This window comes from Cebidichthys violaceus, unplaced genomic scaffold, assembly GCF_023349555.1.
Source record: "Cebidichthys violaceus isolate CVI_PGR_0920_01 unplaced genomic scaffold, fCebVio1.0.p SCAF_32, whole genome shotgun sequence".
NCBI classification, from domain to species: Eukaryota; Metazoa; Chordata; class Actinopteri; order Perciformes; family Stichaeidae; genus Cebidichthys; species Cebidichthys violaceus.
In genome coordinates this window covers 269,116-286,288 of record NW_027176506.1, presented here as the reverse complement: position 1 = coordinate 286,288, position 17,173 = coordinate 269,116, and the positions used below count along the sequence as shown (strand labels likewise).

Below are 17,173 nucleotides of genomic sequence, written 5' to 3'. Positions count from 1 at the left end.
ATCTTGTTGAATCTCTCCACAAGGCCATCTGTGTTGCTGTGGTTCTCAGAGTTGTGTATCTGTTTTACTCACAACCTCTTGCTGGAGAACAGGAGGAGTGCTTCTCACGCCATTGATCGGGCACTAGCTCTGCGTAATGCTGTGGCTTCAGAGTAAGGTGTGGCCTTGTCACTGATGACCAGGACAAATCAATGTCCTCCACTGGTTGTTGGTCTGGGCCCAACTATGTCCGCGGCGAGTCGTTGGAAGGACGTTTTGATAATGGGCAGTGGAATGAGTGGACTCTGGTACCTTGGCTCGGGGGCAGTGAAGTGACAGTCCTTGCACTTGGGACAATGCTCTTGGACAGTTCTTGTGACGCAGGTCCAGTAGAATCTTGCCACAACCCTTTCCGTGGTTTTTCTCCGTTGGTGGTGATGGGTAGCGCTGTCTTACATGGCGCTGGTTGTCAGTTAGTGGATGTGTGGTGACTGTGAAGGACAGATATGATCCACGTCATTATCATACTCACTCATCCATGCAACATTCAAAGAAGCCTTTATGAAGTACTCTGCATGCAGTATGTTTCTGCACTCATTCCTTTAGCTTTTTAAAGAAACTCCATGGAGCAAATTTACACTGAGTGTTCCTCTCATTCTGATTTGCAACTTTCTCACCCTCAAGCTTTCTCTTCATCCAATTATAGCTGTCGCCCTCTGCATGCTTTATCACACAGCTCTTCATCTCTACATTATTTTGACCCTCTCAGCACATTCTCTCTCTCTGCTGCTCTCTGTTTTCCTCTGGCTTCCTGTCTCTGCCCTCTGTTCACTCTTCTCACTTTTATTCTGCTTTGATTCTGACTTAGCTCAGCCGTAGCTTGGTCCTAATTTACCAATTAATGAATGACTTTAGAGAGTTTAATTGTTGAATGCAGGCACAATTCTCTCTTGGTCTGTTGGCTCCTTTGCAACAGAAAGAGAGTGAGGTGGATTATGGGTATATTTAGCTCAGAGATCTACTGTACAAACCACTGGATCACAGATAAATATGCACCAAGGTGTCTACAGGTGGTTTAGATATTATGATCGTCTCTGCCAGGGAATAGATTTCACAAGCAGACTGTTCACACTCACACAAGCATTAACAGGATGAACTGAGCACACATTAGGAATCTGAACATCTCATGAACACCTCTCTAGTTAAGTATAATACAATCTCTAAGTCAATAGTCATGCAGTCAACCCTCCTTCACTGTGTTGAGGCTCGTTTGTGCTGCTGCGGATAGCTATTGTGTTACAAGCTACTAAGAAGTGTTCCTAATATTTATTCAATTTAATTAAATTCCATTCAGTTTATTTAGTGTAGCCCAAAATCACAAATTGTCCTCAGAGGGCTTTACAATCTGTACACATGTGACATCATCCTCTGACCTTTGACCCTCACATCAGAACAGGAAGAACTCCTCAAACAAAAACCGTTAACAGAGAAAAGAGGAGGAGACCTGAGGGAGAGCAACAACCTGCCACCAAGACTATTTAATAGATATGTAGTTGTTAGAGTTTGATGACATGTCGTGGTTCTTCCTCCTAAGTGATGTTGCAACGACAGAATGCTAAAATGATTCTATCTCTGTTCATCTCTGTTCATCTCTGTCTCTCAGGCTCTGTCCTTCCTCGGGTTGGATGTCTCAGAAGAGAAGAGGAAGAAGTTGAGACAGAGTCTGACCACAGACCCACAAGGCACTGTGGCCTATGGAGGTGAAGTACACACACACACACACACACACACACACACACACACGTCCAGTTTAGTCAACAGCAAGGTGAAATATCTGTGATGAAATCCTGTCAAATCCCAGGCTGCGTGAGACGGCTGCGTGTCACTTCCTGGTTGGATCACTTGGGTGTGATGTCACGTTGTGGAACCATGAAGCAGCTCGGTGTCTGTCGGTAGCCAAGCACACGTTTCTATAGTATGGACATAATGCAGTGATACTAATTCTATTTACTAATTAAAGGCTCATACAATAAATGTGTGCTATCATAGATGTTCCTCCTGCACTAAAACACAGTAGTCTGATTTGTATCCAAGTTTCCCACAAACATCATTCTTAAATGTCACTTTTCATTTTTGTGGTGAATAGAATTCTAGTTGAGATAAAATGAGATAGGGAGCATTTGTATTGCCTCTCAATGGCTCTCAACATGGCGACGATCCATTGATGCTCTGCACGTCGTATGGAGAACCTTTACGCTCAGAACCGTATAGGAACAAACACTTTCTGTCTGTGCTTGTCTGTCAACCCTCAGACTTCGTGGAGGCCACCCGGAACGTTTTCCAGGAGAACCTGGAGGAGCTGGGTTTAGGGGCGGGTCCCTTTATGTTTTCCTATCACGAAGCAGCTAGTTTGATGGACACGTCTGCCTTCCACTCCCCTGTAAGCAGTCCTCACATGCCAGCACTCTTACACAGAATGTATTGCAAAGATAACCGACAGCACAACCTGTAAAACACTGTGTGTGTGTGTGTGTGTGTGTGTGTGTTTGTGTGTGGGTGGGTGTCTGTCTGTCTGTCTGTGTGTGTGTGTGTGTGTGTGTGTGTGTGTGTGTGTGTGTGTGTGTGTGTGTGTGTGTGTGTGCGTGTGTGTGTGTGTGTGCAGACATATGAATCAGAATGCAGCTACAGCAGTGAGGAGATGGAGCAGTTTCAGACAGAAGTGAAGCAGCTGCAAACCCAGATGAAGCAGCTCAAGGTGAACACACACACACACACACACACACACACACACACACACACACACAGAAAGGCTGGAAGGAGCTCTGCAGGTTGGAGTTTAACTTTAGTCTGTATGCACAACCAGCAAACAGCTTGAAAAGGAGCTGCATGGTGGAACATTAACGCTGTAATTCATTTCAGTCCATCACTCTCTGCAAAATAAAAACAAATCCTTCACAACCAAATGAAATGAGGTGCCTGAGGAGAGAGCAGTGTTTTCTGTGTGCTGTGGTTTCACTGAGCCACACAGGTGATGGTCACAGCTTTAAAAAGCTCCTGGGCTTCATCTGCTGCCTCTCTTGGCAGTTGATGCTGAAGGACATGGAGCACAGCAAGAAAAACCTGGAGGAGGAGCTGCAGAAGACCTCAGAGGTTTGTTCACAAAGAAACAATTCAAAAGTCAGCAAACAAAAAGAATTGTTCAGCCGGTCTGAATAATGTGACATACGACACGTAGCCTCATATGAATACGTTCTGTTGTCCGTCGCAGAAAGCCTGCTTGACTGTGGAGGAGAACACCCGTCTGAAGACTCGTCTGCAGGCAGCAGAGACCGAGGCAGGCCAGCGGCAGGCCAGCAGTGCAGAGCAGGACTACGAGGAGGTCATCCAGCTGCTGGAGGCGGAGATCAAAGACCTGAAGAACCAACTGGCCAGCAAGAGGCAGGCGAGACGACTGGAGTCCACAAAGGTCAGTCCCAAGCATTTCACCATTTCATATTGGTTTCTACTTTTTACATTTCAGCAGGAAATATTGTTGTTTTTACTCCACAGCAGTTATTTGTGCTTCAGTCACTAGTGGCTTTGTCGACTGGGCGGAGCGGAGAGATTGAACATCTTTTAGATAACACTCGTCACCTCGCCGGATTCCAGACTCCTCCCTAATGATGTCAGACACTCGTAATAACAACCTGTGAGCGCTCTTAGTGGACGCTCATTGACGGTCAGGAGTCGCCTCGTCTGTGGTGCTCTCCATCCACACTGGACCCACTTCAGGATGTGCTGTCCTCTTAGTCACAGACGTGAAAACGTGCTAATATCATGTTCAGGTTGAAATACCAAAGTCATCCTTTAAGTAACATTACTCACTTCATAACTGCTGCTACAGTCATGAGTGAAGTCTGGGTGAGGCTTGTTTCTGTAGCATCACCAGCAGCTTTGATGTAACACACTGCCTCACTACCTGTGGCTGTTCATCTCAGCCAGTGACTCCTGCAGCTGCACACACAGAGAGGAACAGACGTGAGGACGGAGAGTGTTTGAAACCTCCTCACCACCACTAATGTGACAGCTGCTGAGTCACATGGTTAGATGAGAACTACTTTATGTCTTATTTGATTCTCATTTGGATGGAAAGCGGACTAATGGTGTTTAATGAAAAGAAACACACATTGGTTGATTTATATCAATTTCAAAAAGGGATGCCTGCATCGCTCAAATTAAATTGGTCTCAACCAAACCTCCACATAGTATAGTTCATGCAGAAGTACTGCTCTACTGTAACTTTCAAAGGGTTTGAATACTGAAGTGTTCTATTGTTGCTGCACGTGGAACGTTTGAAATCTTGTATTGGTTTTAGATTCTGAAGGATTGAGGTCACCGATGTGTGAACAGGATGGATGTCTGGTGAGAGAAGGAGCTCCGTGTTTCACTGTTGATCGATTGTGTTCATCAGGAGGACGTGCTGGATCTGAACAGGAGGCTGACAACTATCGACTGCCAGCTGAAGAAGTCCGAGCTGAGCAGGAAGCACCTGGAGATCTCCAACAAGAAGCTGCTGGGCTTCGCACAGGTACAACCTTAACTGGACGCCCCTCATCAGAAGAGGGCTTCCCGGTTCACTCACTGACACGTGACACAGCGTCCAGCTGCTTTGATTGGGCTCGGCGATAAGAACCACAGACAGAGTGGGAAGTGAGAACACATCTGGTTTGGGTCTTTTGAATGGGATGTTGACAGGAAGAAGAATATAGAACAACACAAACACAGATGCTTTTTATGCCCTTTCTCGAGAAAACAAAAGTTTGTTTCCTCTTATTCCCTAAAACGTCCGACTGTAAATGTATTGGACCGGCCCACGTGGAGCTGACTGATGGACTTGATGAAGTTAGTGGAAGGATACACGTGTGACTACGTCTGGTTGTTCATATAATATACATGTATGGAAATAAGATTAAATGGATTACATTCACACAAATCAAAATGTTCTAGAATAAAAACCGTCAAATCAAAAGGCTTAATTTAAAAGAACCTTGAAGATTAGAAGTGGGTCTTAAGTTCCATGAGGTTGAGAACCGCTGGACTAGACTGACTCCATGACAATCAGCATGTGTCCCATCTCATAATCCATGCCGTCTCATACACTGGACTCAACATCCAGCACATCAGAATCAGAGATACCGGGACGGCTCCAGTGTGCTGCCAGTCCGCTACACTGACACGGAGCCAGCCGGCCCCCTGGTGGCCGGGAGACGACTCGCCTCGCCTCCCTCACCCTCCTCTCTGAGAGTCCACACTGTCCCCTCAGTGATGGTGTCAGTCAGCCAATGTGGACTGAACACACAGGAGCACGACATGAAGTGAGAGAATACATTCGATGAGGTTCTCCTCCTAATGCTCAATACAATCTACAAAACACCAGCAGTTCAAAGTTCACAGTAACTTGTCAGCGATGATGAACGTCACCCTGAAGTGGTGAACTGGTGAGCATAAGATCACTTTGCCATCAAGTCAAGGAGCGTTTGTTTCTGCTGTCATGTGACGAGCCTCGACCACTCAGGACCTTTGTCCATGCCGGAGAAGACATTCGAAGTTGAGGAGAATTCTGTTAAATCACTCTTATGTACCACTTAAGGACCAAGTCTGGTCTCCAGATCAGGTTTACAAGAGTCTAGGTCTGCCTCTCATTCAGGGCTTCAGCTCATCACCGTCTCTCTCTTTGTGACCTCCAGGTCCTTGTTTTGGTGTCACATGAAGACCCGATGTCTGTGCTGGATCAGTGTTACTAAGACCGTCACATAACTCTTACGTTCTGTCTCTCCGCAGAACGTCCACAAAGTGCTGACGACACCCAGCCTGTTCGTAGGGGAAGGAGGGTAAGAGACTCACAACATCACAGTATCAGTTGATCAGTTAGAGTCGTGCTGTAACCAGTCCTCCTGTGTGTGTGTGTGTGTGTGTGTCTGTGTGTGTGTGTGTGTGTGTGTGTGTCAGGAGCAACAGGTCATCTCCAGCCACCGACAGCCCCGACACCCCATCACCACTTCCTGACCCCGCCTTCCAACTGGCTGTGGAGGCCAAAGAGCTGGTGGCGGGGGTCTGCTCCCCCCCCGCTGATGACAAAGGTACAGAGTTCAGACTGGAGAGGAGACCAGAGCGCTCTGAACAGAGGTTCATCACAAACACACACGAGAATAATGAATACAACGCGTATAAGAAGTAATACTGACACCTCTGCCTGAAACACTTAGTCAAATAAAATAGAAAAGTAATACCTCGATTAGTCAATAAGATAAAAGACTCATTTTGCAACCAAATCAGATTTTTATTTGTATATAGTTATTCCAAGAAGGTTTGATCCAAACCTTTGCTGTCACGCTCCATGCTGGGTGAGTGCTACGCTAACCTGATAGCATGATAGCAGTGCAGCATCAGAGCGCTCTCTGTCCTTCCCTAATGACGCACAGATGTCATTAATAACATTATAGATTGATGACATGTAGAATAAATGTTAAAGGCACTGATGGAACAAGCGACATGCTGACACGCTTTCTATTTATTCTACATTTCCATTACAGTTGTTCAAACGTGTTATCTGTAGACTGTGGTGGGTAAAAGTGAAAGCTTTGTCCTGATTGGCTGGTGAGAGAAACTCAGTGCTGGTTCATCCATCTGGGGACCATGAATACCCACACTGATCTGGATCAAAGTGTTGGACCGATGGACAGACTAGTTGATATTACTCTCCAGACAAAAATTCAAACAAAAAACATTCAAGTCAACAAAACTCTATGAAAACATCCATTTACTCACACAGGAGGATTCACACGGTGAGCTGATGTAGAGGGTCGTTCTACGGGTGGAGCACTCCTGAACTACCTGAAGGACTGGAGTCATCACTCCTTGTTCTCTTGGTTCTTATCAGATGTAAAGTTACATGATGATGATTGTTTCGTTTTCTGTCCACCTGTGACGGACCTGCAGCGTCAGTGAGCGCGATGGAGGCAGCGTCGGTCCCAGACGTCAACCTCCATCAGATGTGAGCAGAGCCAGAGGACTGTGAGAGGACCGGGCCGAGGGGCTGAAGGAGCTGAACCCCGACGGACCACACCGTGGTCTACAGACCGGACGCCATCCAATAATCTTCTCAAAATAATGACACCACTTTGACAAATTCAGATCCTCAGTGAACGGTCGTGATTGAACACAACCCGGCCGGTGTTTTGATGCCAAAGCTTTTGCTCACACTCTCTCTCACACACACACACACACACACACACACACACACACACACACACACACACACACACACACACACACACACACACACACACACACACACACACACACACACACATCAGATTAGTGTCTTCCTTTGAGGCGGAGGGTTCAGCAGCGGGGCGTGACCCGAGGAGGAGGAACACGCTTTCACCATGAGCGGCGCTCTGCCAAACAAACTGGAATTGTCTTCTGTGTAACTCTGACAGCGGGTGGTGTTTGAGGAGCTGCATGACCAAGTCCACAACACTCACTCACTCACTCACTCACACACTCACACACTCACTCACTCACTCACTCTCTCACTCACTCACTCACTCACACTGCTGTCAACCTTGTTAATACTCCTCTGACCACTTTTCTATCCCCCCCACCCTTCCAGCCCCACACACACACACACACACACACACACACACACACACACACACACACACACACACACACAGGTTGCATGTATAGGAGGACTTGTTAGCTTGGAGAGGACGACCCTGTTCAGAGTCTTCCTCTGTGTCATAATAACTGGCTGCAGGACACTGTAGAGCAGAAAGCGTCCCTTCGTCCATCTCCAGAGCTCTTCCCGGTCCCTTGTTCCCCATCAACAGGCAGAGGAGGACGTGCTCGGAGAGACCGGACGTCATACTGCATGGTTCGTGTTCAGGAGAGGCTGTCATGTTGCTGTAGCTCCTGCTGTGTAAACCTGTGTTTGGTAGTCACAGAGTCTAGGCAGACGTCAGTCATAGGCGACATGTGGAACATTCATTTGATTTGGACGGACAGCTGTGAGACATACTCACGTGTCCTGTGCTTCAACAACATTGCATCTTTGGTGTGGCCTCATATCTTTCTGTTACTGTTTTATATTAAAGGACTAACTGCTGACCGGATCTGACGTTGTGTTTATTCCAGTCTCCTGACGTCGTATAGACACCGACGCTGAAATATGAAACTAAAGAGCTGTGAAACTAAAGCCTCACTGTGCAGATGTGATGAGGCACCAGACACACAAACAGAACTTCACACAGTACAGAAGGATTCACATTATGGTGGAGAAAGGAAACATGAATGAACTTTAATCAACAGAAATCTCAATCAGACCACATCCATGTAGAGAAACAGAAGTAAACCATAATAAGCTAATGAAATAGCCTAACTAAAAACAGTTTTAGATAATACTCCTCCACGTCTTCAGGAATAACTTTCACCTGCATAGACTACTCTTCTTAAACTCTTCCAATGCAACTACCAACATCAACGGTACTTCCACTGTCCTCCGGGGGGCAGCGACTGCATAGAATGGCATCGATACTGCCGGCAAACAGAAGCACTCTCCTCTTCCTGTTCTGGTCGACACATGAGCAGCTTAACGCTGATGGTGTCATTATTCTATAGACACTTTAAGTACAGTACCAACTCCTCCAGTGTTCGTACGGGAGCACTGCTTTAACTTAAAGGAGCCGTGTGGAGTGTGACATCTAGTGGTGAGGCTGCAGATTGCTACTACACCCCGTCTCACGCTCTCTGACCAAGCGTGTAGAGAACTACGGTGGCCTTCAGGTCACGTAACAGTGTTTGGTTTGTCCATGCTGGGCTACCGTAGAAACATGTCAGACTCTGTGACGAGGAAACTTTTGGATCTTTTCTACGACGAACCAACATTCTCTTTATCCGCCCAGTTAGAACATGTTGGATGTGCAGAACCTAGGGAACATACTAATGATTCATACACAGTATTACCAATAAATAAAAAACCTCTCTGACTTTATTTTAGTCTGCAAATTAATATTTTCAAATTCCATGATTTTTCCAGATATATACGCACAGATATATAGCCCCCTCTACTACACACTGGCCCTTTAAGACAGGCTGGCGACCCTGGTTGTGGTTTGTGTTAGAACCTGTACAGTGACTACAGGCTGCCACAGCACTTCTTAGTGAACTGTGTAGAGCTGCAGCTCCCCGCAAAATCAAACCCTGAACTTGTGCTTTCATTACCACAGAAGAGAGTTCTTGTTACGTCTCCTCCAGTGTGACCGGCTCATGTGTCCTTCAGTGTGTCCTTCAGTGTGTCCTTCAGTCTTGATGAATGTGATGAGCACTATCCCGGTCTCTGGAAGGTGAGGGGGGGTGACCCCACGCAGCTGGGGCTGTGGAGGCTGGAGTCGTAGGAGCTAGGCGTCATCCCCACGATGCCCTCGGTCTGAGGCGGCTCCCCACACAGGAAGTCATCCTCGTCCTCCCTCGAGCCCTGAGAGACACAGAGACAACCAACACCACCTCAGTGAGCCTGAGACTCTGAACAGTCCTAATCCAGGTGAAGGAGCACCCAACCGGGTACAGAGAGACCCCATACCAACCCGTTAGAGACTGAGAGCTAGGGTAACGCATTCATAAGAGACTAAACCAATCATCCATTCATTGATAGGGTTAAATCGACAACATGTCGGTGTTCTTTGTTTACTGACGTCCATAAAACTCTCTGTACAAAGTTGAAAAAAGAAAATGCATTTCCACCTTCACTCTCCTGAGCTCCTGAAGTTCATATTTCTCTTCAGGTAAAGGTAAAATACCAACATGGCACCGTCTCCCCAGCAACCTCCAGCTAAACTCTGCACAGCGGTCAGTGTGTCTAAAGCAGCAGCATCACACCTCAAACACTGGCACAAGAGTATGGCACTGAGGCTGAGCCCTGAAGCTCCTGCTGAACACCGGGTACCAGTAGAACGATCACCTTCTCATAACAGCCCACAGGAGGAGAGTGGGAGCACAAAGGAGATCAGCTGGAAGACGGCGCCCTGCTGGTCCCCGCCAGCCGCAACGGCAACGAGCCACAGTGGCTGTGGAGGACGGCGTGTCTCCACCGGTGTAGGGGACGTGAATGAGAACACACTAAACTGTAATCCAAGAACCACCTGCCTGCCTTTAAGCCACGCCTCCCAGCCCTCACTCCTCCACTGTATATCCTGGTTACTTGAGGACATGTGTGACACTGTGAGGGTTTCACTATGTTCTCACATTTTATAGACACGTTGATTAAAGAAGAAAACAATCAATAATAGTAGTACTAGTCTCTAATGCTGTGGCAGTGCAACAGTAAACTGCTAACACTTCTTGAACATTGCTCACCCTTCTGACCTCTCACCTGTTGGGCTGTTTTGGTGGGAAGCGGCTCTGTGTCTGCTAGCTCCTCCCACACCTGGTACAGTGGCTCAATCAGCTGAACAGACCTACACACACACACACACACACACACACACACACACACACACACACACACACACACACACACACACACACACACACACACACACACACACACACACACACACACACACACACACACACACACACACACACACACACACACACACACTTTGAGATCAGGTTTATTGAGCTCGTCCACACAGGAGGTAGGCTTTCATTTGTGAACCGTTCAGAAGTTAGTGACAAAACCGTCTCACCACATTCACAACTCTGTGAATGTCTCCCAGGAACAAAAAAAAACATTCAGCAGTTTCAAAATCATTCGTAGTAATTCTTTAAAGAGGGTGAAGTGAGAGTAAGGTCTACTCTTCAGACCACTGAGTCCTGACTCCCAGTGGTGCTGTGGGACGTACAAGCTGGGTGAGAGGACATAGAGACACACTAGAGAGCAGAATGAGTGTACCTCTTGAGCAGGTAGGGGTCGAAGGGGAAGAAGCTGTCCAGAGGGTTGGTGTTGGTGGTCACGCTGTCTCCTCCTGCAGAGCTGCGGACCACCGGCAGCACGTGGCGGTTGTTCCTCTCTATGATGGTGTAGCAGAACACCACCTGATACGTCCTGCAACAAAACAGCAGACGGGGAAACCTTCAACGGCGCGTCTCAGTCGACGGTCCCGCCCCGCGTGAACCACTGCACGCCTTCCAAACAGGCCGGATCACATCGCAGCATCTTAGAGCTGTAGGTGCAGCTTACCAATACTTCCCATCCAATAGAAGTAAAGGTACATGTAGCAGAATACAGCAGGTCCACTAGTGACCTGGACCCTGCAGGTGGAGCAGCCGTTACCTGGTGATGGCAGCGAACATGTTGGTGACTGCAGGCAGGCAGACTTTGAGAGGGTTCAGCTGACACATCACCACCCGCTCCAGGTTCAGACTCTGCAGGTACTCCAGACCTGACAGACACAAACACACACTCTGGACTCATGGCACACAAACAGACGGGATATGCCGCCATCTTTTCCCTGGTTGGAAAAGTTTAAACTGTCTCAGTGGCTTTCTGTTATTTTTGAAAATACACCGACAGTGAAGTGAAGTTCCGGTGTGGACCCGTTTAAGACGGGAGGTGCGTACCTTTCTTCATGTTGCCCTCCATCATGGCTCGGTGTCTGAAGATGAGTGTGTAGAAGACGGCCTGGCAGGCGGTGTAGAAGGGCCCGTGCAGGCTGACGTCACAGCAGGCCTGTCTGCCGCTGCTGTCCTGGCCGTCGATGTAGCGATGGATCCAGCAGAGCAGCAGGTCCAGACAGGCCCGCACAGTGCTGCAGGAGGAGAGCAGGAGCACACCGGGTTAGAACCACTGCAGGAAACGCACGGCCACGGAGGAATGAGCTGCTCACTTTGGCTTTAAGACTCTTCAGCAGCAGCGACTCACAGCGCAGGGATGAACTTGGCTCGGGCCAGGAAGCTCCCCAGGTACCCGGCAGCAGCCTGGCGGAGGACGGCGGGCTGAGACGGACTCTGCAGGATCTTCCACAGGTGGTCCAAGAAGGCCTCGGCCAAAGCCTGGGACACAGAGAGTACAACACATGCAGGACTCAAGGAAGGCCTCACCCCACAAGGAGCACATTCTTCAAAGAGGACAACGTACCTACATGAAAAACCCATTCAAGTTCCCAGAAAAAGCAGCGTGGTGAGTAATGTCTACCTGAGCAGAGCATGAAGTCTCTGTGTGTGTGTGTGTGTGTGTGTGTGTGTGTGTGTGTGTGTGTGTGTGTGTGTGTGTGTGCTTCTTCCACAGCTGTTGAGGTGAACATCACTATCGTTCATTTGGAGTGGTTGTGTTTACCTGATGAATGGAAGTGATCTCACTCTGTGTTCTCCTGCTAGTCTCTGACTGTCTGTCTGCCGAGTCACCTGACCTCACCCAACTAATCATGTGTCTCACTGCTGAAGACCAGACTGAAGGCTCAATGCCACGTACTGCTTGTCCCCCATTGTCACACCAACCCTCATGCACAGTGTGTGTGAAGTACTGACCACTCTGAAGCTGCACAGGTAAAACAGTGTGTACTGGACATGGCAGGAAGCGTGTGTTGGCAGAATGAGCTTGTCAAACACACTCAACAAATCTCTGTACAGATCCTTAGTCCTGTCCACATGAAGAGAGCCTGAGAGACGAAACAGAGGGATGAGGACGACACACTTTACAGCAAAGGATATCCACTAGTACATTTACATTTCCTCCATTTCAAAAATGTCTTTCAAATGTCTTTCTCTCAGTCAGAGCCTCCCTGTTACTGGTCGGTCCCGTCATTGGTCAGTCAGCTGGTTGTCATGGTAAAAGCCGTGTCGTTCACAAACCATCGACGTGGCAGAAGTCCTTGATGTAGGCCATCAGAACAGCCATGAGAGTGTCCAGCCTATCAGCCACCGGGTGAGCCATCACAGCCGCCCTGGAGGGGTGATCTGCTGACATGTCCTCATCCTGAGAGACAGACAGAGACACAGACACAGACACACACACACACACACACACAAGGATGGAAAATAGATTTTTTTCCTGAACTAATTCAGAAAGCAAAGTGATACTAATACAACACAACCCTTTCAACATTGTGCGTCACGTTTCTTCTTGTTGTCTGTTGTGATATATTGATATTGTTTATTTTCTAGGTGGCCTTAATGTGAACGTGCTACAATAATGAATTCATACGTCAGAGCTGATGGACGATGTTTTCCTCATGTTGATATTTAATGTGAAGGTGTCGGCCATCTTATCCGTTGCTGCTGTTTACACTCCTTATGATGCAGACTTCTAACATGCTCTACAGGAATGTAGCACTGCTCTGGTCTAGTTTGTCATGTGTTTGTTGGATTCCAAGTGTGGAACCAGAGCTGGTTGCTACCATGTCAAAGAGTCCTTCCTCAGTCCGCTGGTTCAGCACTGCACTCTCCTCTGCTTCCTCGATGTCGGACCGGGCTGCACTCACCTGAAACACACACACACACACACACACACACACACACATTTACACAAAGGAGGAAGGTTCTGTGTCCCGATGTAACTAGGAGACCTTCAGACTCCATCAATGATGAAATAAAATGCAAAAATCAATGTAGCTGCTGAACGAGAGCATGAATGCTTCTCCCCCGTCTTTCTGTCACAAACACACGTTCACAGAGCTCTGTGACAGGATGCTCTGTGCTGAATTACTGTAGAAACATCCTACAGTAATACAGCACAGAGCTCTGTGCTGTATTACTGTAGGATGTTTCTACAGTAATTCCTCTGTGCTGAATTACTGTAGGATGTTTCTACAGTAATTCCTCTGTGCTGAATTACTGTAGGATGTTTCTACAGTAATTCCTCTGTGCTGAATTACTGTAGGATGTTTCCTACCTGCACAAACACCACAGACTCTCTCTGGATCACTTACATCCAGTTTAAGCATCTTTCCGACGATCACCTCCAGCACGTCTCTCCGGATTGACGGTATGTACATGGTCACCCTCAGGAGGTTGTGGACGTAACACTCCTGTAGAGAGCAACACACCATCAACCACCAGAACCCACAAAATGACACACACACACACACACACACACACACACACACACATCTCAACATCTTTGTGTAAAAGTGTGTGGTTCTGTCTCATGCCTGCACAGCGAACAAAGAGTCCAGAAACAGAGAGGAGTCTTGATGAACTGAGGTAAAGCGGGGCGGAGTCTAACAACAACTAAACTGAATGAAACTCGTCCTCAGCTCGTCTGGGACAGGGTGTCTCTTACCAGTGTTGTGGAGGATTTCTGTACGAAGGGGAAGTTCTCCGTCAGAATGGGCATCAGGAAGCGACTGGTGCTGAAAGGAAAGCACAAAGCATCACAGGACAGCGCAGAACACCAGGACACCCGTGTGATGGAGATCTGAGGAGGATCACAGTAACACATGCTGGTGCTGCATGTATGATGACTGACACCAGTAGACTAAGGACACACAGAAAGCCTTCATGCTCCCCAGTTCAGATTGTTGCATTTCATCAGAAGACATTTGCATGAGCATTGCATTAAGCTTTCAATCCAACACAGGAAGCACTTGATGTATGAGTGTGTGAGTGTGAGTGTGTGTGTGTGTGTGTGTGTGAGTGTGAGTGTGAGTGTGTGTGTGTGTACATGTTCGTGTCTCACACTCCACTCAGTTCACAGCCGGTTCATTTCAGTTTCTGCACGAAACCATAGGAACAGTACTCACACCAAGACAAGAAGAAGAAGAAGAAGAGGAAGAAGAAGAAGGAGGAGAGGAAGAAGAAGAAGAAGGAGAAGGAGAAGAAGAAGAAGGAGAAGAAGGAGAAGAAGGAGAAGAAGGAGAAGAAGAACAATAAGAAGGAGAAGGAGAAGAAGAAGAAGAGACTTACCAGGGAACGTATCTGGTGATGAGCTGCAGCGCCTGGTGACACTGATTGAAGTTCCTGGGGAGGTCTAGACAAATCAAAGGAGCGGCAGAGCTTGAGTTCATCGTTCATCTCGAGTGTTCAACAGAGACTGAGGAGGAGGAGGAGGATGGACGCTTCTCACCGTAGCTTTGTGGTTCGGTTCAAACTAACTCAGGTCTGTTTGCCGGTTACTCTGGTTCATTTGGGCTGCTGTGAAAACTGTCAGTCCAACACGGATGCTAACCAGAACTGAACCTGGACCACTGGAAGAGGTGGGACTCGGGCCTCTTCCTCGTGGACTGTGGTGCGGTTTGAAGGCTACCTGACTAACACTTCAAAAGATGTTAAAAGTGCGTTGTTTGTACGTCTTAAGTTTAGGTTTATTAAAAAGTGTGCGACAGCGCTCCCTCAGTGTTACGCACTGAAACATGAGAGTTAAAGACGCCTCGTCCGCCGCGCTCCCTGACATCTGCACCAGTCATCTGGGAGTGTGCAAAGGGGCTTTTGTCTCCACCCGTTAGTCATTAACACTAACAATCACTTATTTCCTCCTGAATATTCACGTCAGAAGCATTAGAGCGTTTCCCCACGTGGTTCCAGATGACTCAAACTGTCAGTGAGTTACCGGTCAGCCTGCAGAAGCTCATGTCCACTCCTCTTGGTGTGAAAGTAGTACAACACCAACGACACACCCTGCTCACAGAGACAACATGCTTCTCCTGAAACGAGACGGGGGACACTTACTTTCATCTTCATCATCTGAATCGGAGATATCAACCCCTCCCTCACAGATGGTCACTCTCTCTGCAAAGGAACACACACAGTGTTACTCTACCGGTCACTGGTGCCGGGACACAGAAAGTACTGCTCGCCCTAAAACGGAGAACAGAAGAGGAGGACAGGGGAACCTACTGGGGGTGAAGTGGGAGACCACCATCTTGAGGCAGGCACACAGGTAGACGGTCTGTGCTGAGACCAGGTTACTGAGGAAGGCCATGTACTCCTCCACCACGGCCTGGCTCCGGCCCACCCACGGAAGCCTCTAGAACACACACACACACACACACACACACACACACACACACACACACACACACACACACACAGTCAGCTAAGCCCTTCAGCTCTTACGTGGTCTGTCAGCTGATGAGCACCCTCACCAGGATGGTGTAGATGAGCTGCTCGTGGTCCTTGGTGAGCTGGGTCATGCAACTCCGAAACTCTTGAAGCCAGCTGATGATCTGGGCATCCTGTCAGAGGAGAGAGTCCAGTCAGGAACACACCCACAGTACACAGACCCAGGAGCCCCTGACACACTGTGGCGCTTTACTCCACCTTTATCTCTGGATCGGCCAGCTGGTGTTTCAGCAGCTCGTAGTCACTGGAGTCTCCCTTCAAACGAGAGAAACAGTCCACGGTTAATGTACCGTCCGTGTTCATCGTGAACACCTCCCACGGACGTGTTCACGCGGCTGACATGAACACACAGCGCCTGCTCCGTCTGTAGGCACGACGTCACCACTCACCCGTTTGTGTTTCGCTAACGTTTCCACTACAGAGCCTCCGAACCTGACCGTCTTCACGGGAGGAGAGTTCAAAAAGTCCCGGCTGTCTACCTCCATGTTCCACGGCCGACCGTCCCGCTGGTGGTGTCGGTGGAGTTGTGTTGAAAACAACCGCTCGACGAAACCCTGCTCGTATCAGCGCGTGTGTTCACCAGCGGAAGAGAGACACTTGTTTACGGAAGTGATTCCGGTGCCGCATTCAAAGTCTTCCCACAGGCTCGACTCCAGGTGAAAAGGTTCCGGTTGGCTCTGTGCTTTTGTCGTGTGTGTTTATATTTTATACAGGGGTTTGTGTAAAAGGACACAATGAATACATAAATACACGTTAAGCATTACTATCGTGGACACTTCATATAACCATGTGAAGACCTTTAACCCTTGAGAAGCATCTTTCTGTGAGACGTAATCACACACAACGTCAACCGTGAACTCTTTTGATTACAGTTCTGCAGACATAATGAAACCAAACAGCACATATTGAATGAATGAATGAAATATGAAATGCTGTAATAAAGCAATATGGAGAAATCTACCAGCAATAATAGAATCTAAAATGAGTATATGGATACTTAATCTTCAAATACACTTATGAGTTGTGTAATCAGTGGGAAGCTCCACACGTGTTTCAACAGAATCATGTTTCAAACCAACCTTCTGAGAGTGCAAATGAAGTGGTGAAATGTTCTAAACGAGGGATCTTGTTTTCCTGCTCAAGGTCGATGGTC

General features: G+C 47.9%; 2 protein-coding genes across 4 annotated transcripts in view; one reads left to right on the top strand and one right to left on the bottom strand.

Moving 5' to 3' along the window:
• si:dkeyp-72e1.9 (syntaxin-binding protein 4) overlaps positions 1 to 8,135 on the top strand; it is a 72,067-nt gene extending 63,932 nt beyond the window's left edge. For 2 of the 3 annotated variants that reach the window (XM_068724857.1, XM_068724858.1), the window contains exons 13-21: positions 1,643 to 1,739; positions 2,292 to 2,419; positions 2,642 to 2,734; positions 3,064 to 3,129; positions 3,248 to 3,445; positions 4,430 to 4,546; positions 5,800 to 5,849; positions 5,968 to 6,098; positions 6,958 to 8,135. In XM_068724857.1, coding sequence (XP_068580958.1) covers positions 1,643 to 1,739; positions 2,292 to 2,419; positions 2,642 to 2,734; positions 3,064 to 3,129; positions 3,248 to 3,445; positions 4,430 to 4,546; positions 5,800 to 5,849; positions 5,968 to 6,098; positions 6,958 to 7,016 — 939 coding nt within the window. In that variant the 3' untranslated portion in view covers positions 7,017 to 8,135. The remainder of the gene's footprint in view (positions 1 to 1,642; positions 1,740 to 2,291; positions 2,420 to 2,641; positions 2,735 to 3,063; positions 3,130 to 3,247; positions 3,446 to 4,429; positions 4,547 to 5,799; positions 5,850 to 5,967; positions 6,099 to 6,957) is intronic. The other variant, XM_068724859.1, reaches the window with a different exon arrangement.
• A 148-nt stretch (positions 8,136 to 8,283) lies between these two features.
• On the bottom strand, positions 8,284 to 16,610 carry rrn3 (RRN3 homolog, RNA polymerase I transcription factor). Its single transcript, XM_068724834.1, has 17 exons — positions 16,410 to 16,610; positions 16,219 to 16,275; positions 16,044 to 16,133; positions 15,796 to 15,925; positions 15,628 to 15,687; positions 14,866 to 14,929; positions 14,243 to 14,312; positions 13,890 to 13,988; positions 13,359 to 13,442; positions 12,814 to 12,937; positions 12,490 to 12,620; positions 11,885 to 12,015; positions 11,584 to 11,771; positions 11,297 to 11,405; positions 10,916 to 11,068; positions 10,391 to 10,475; positions 8,284 to 9,496 (listed from the first exon to the last, which is right to left on the bottom strand). Exons 1-17 carry the CDS (start codon positions 16,503 to 16,505, stop codon positions 9,347 to 9,349), a joined length of 1,821 nt encoding a protein of 606 aa, XP_068580935.1. The 5' UTR covers positions 16,506 to 16,610; the 3' UTR covers positions 8,284 to 9,346.
• Between the last annotated feature and the right edge of the window lie 563 nt (positions 16,611 to 17,173).

What these genes read in the sequence shown, in the direction of transcription:
- rrn3 (XM_068724834.1), bottom strand. Translation starts at nt 16,505, where the DNA reads ATGGAGGTAGACAGCCGGGACTTTTTGAACTCTCCTCCCGTGAAGACG. An exon ending in TGGCCGATCCAGAGATAAAG is followed by an intron (nt 16,134 to 16,218) that starts GTGGAGTAAAGC and finishes CTCCTCTGACAG; the next exon opens with GATGCCCAGATCATCAGCTG. An exon ending in ATGTTCGCTGCCATCACCAG is followed by an intron (nt 11,069 to 11,296) that starts GTAACGGCTGCT and finishes GTTTTGTTGCAG; the next exon opens with GACGTATCAGGTGGTGTTCT.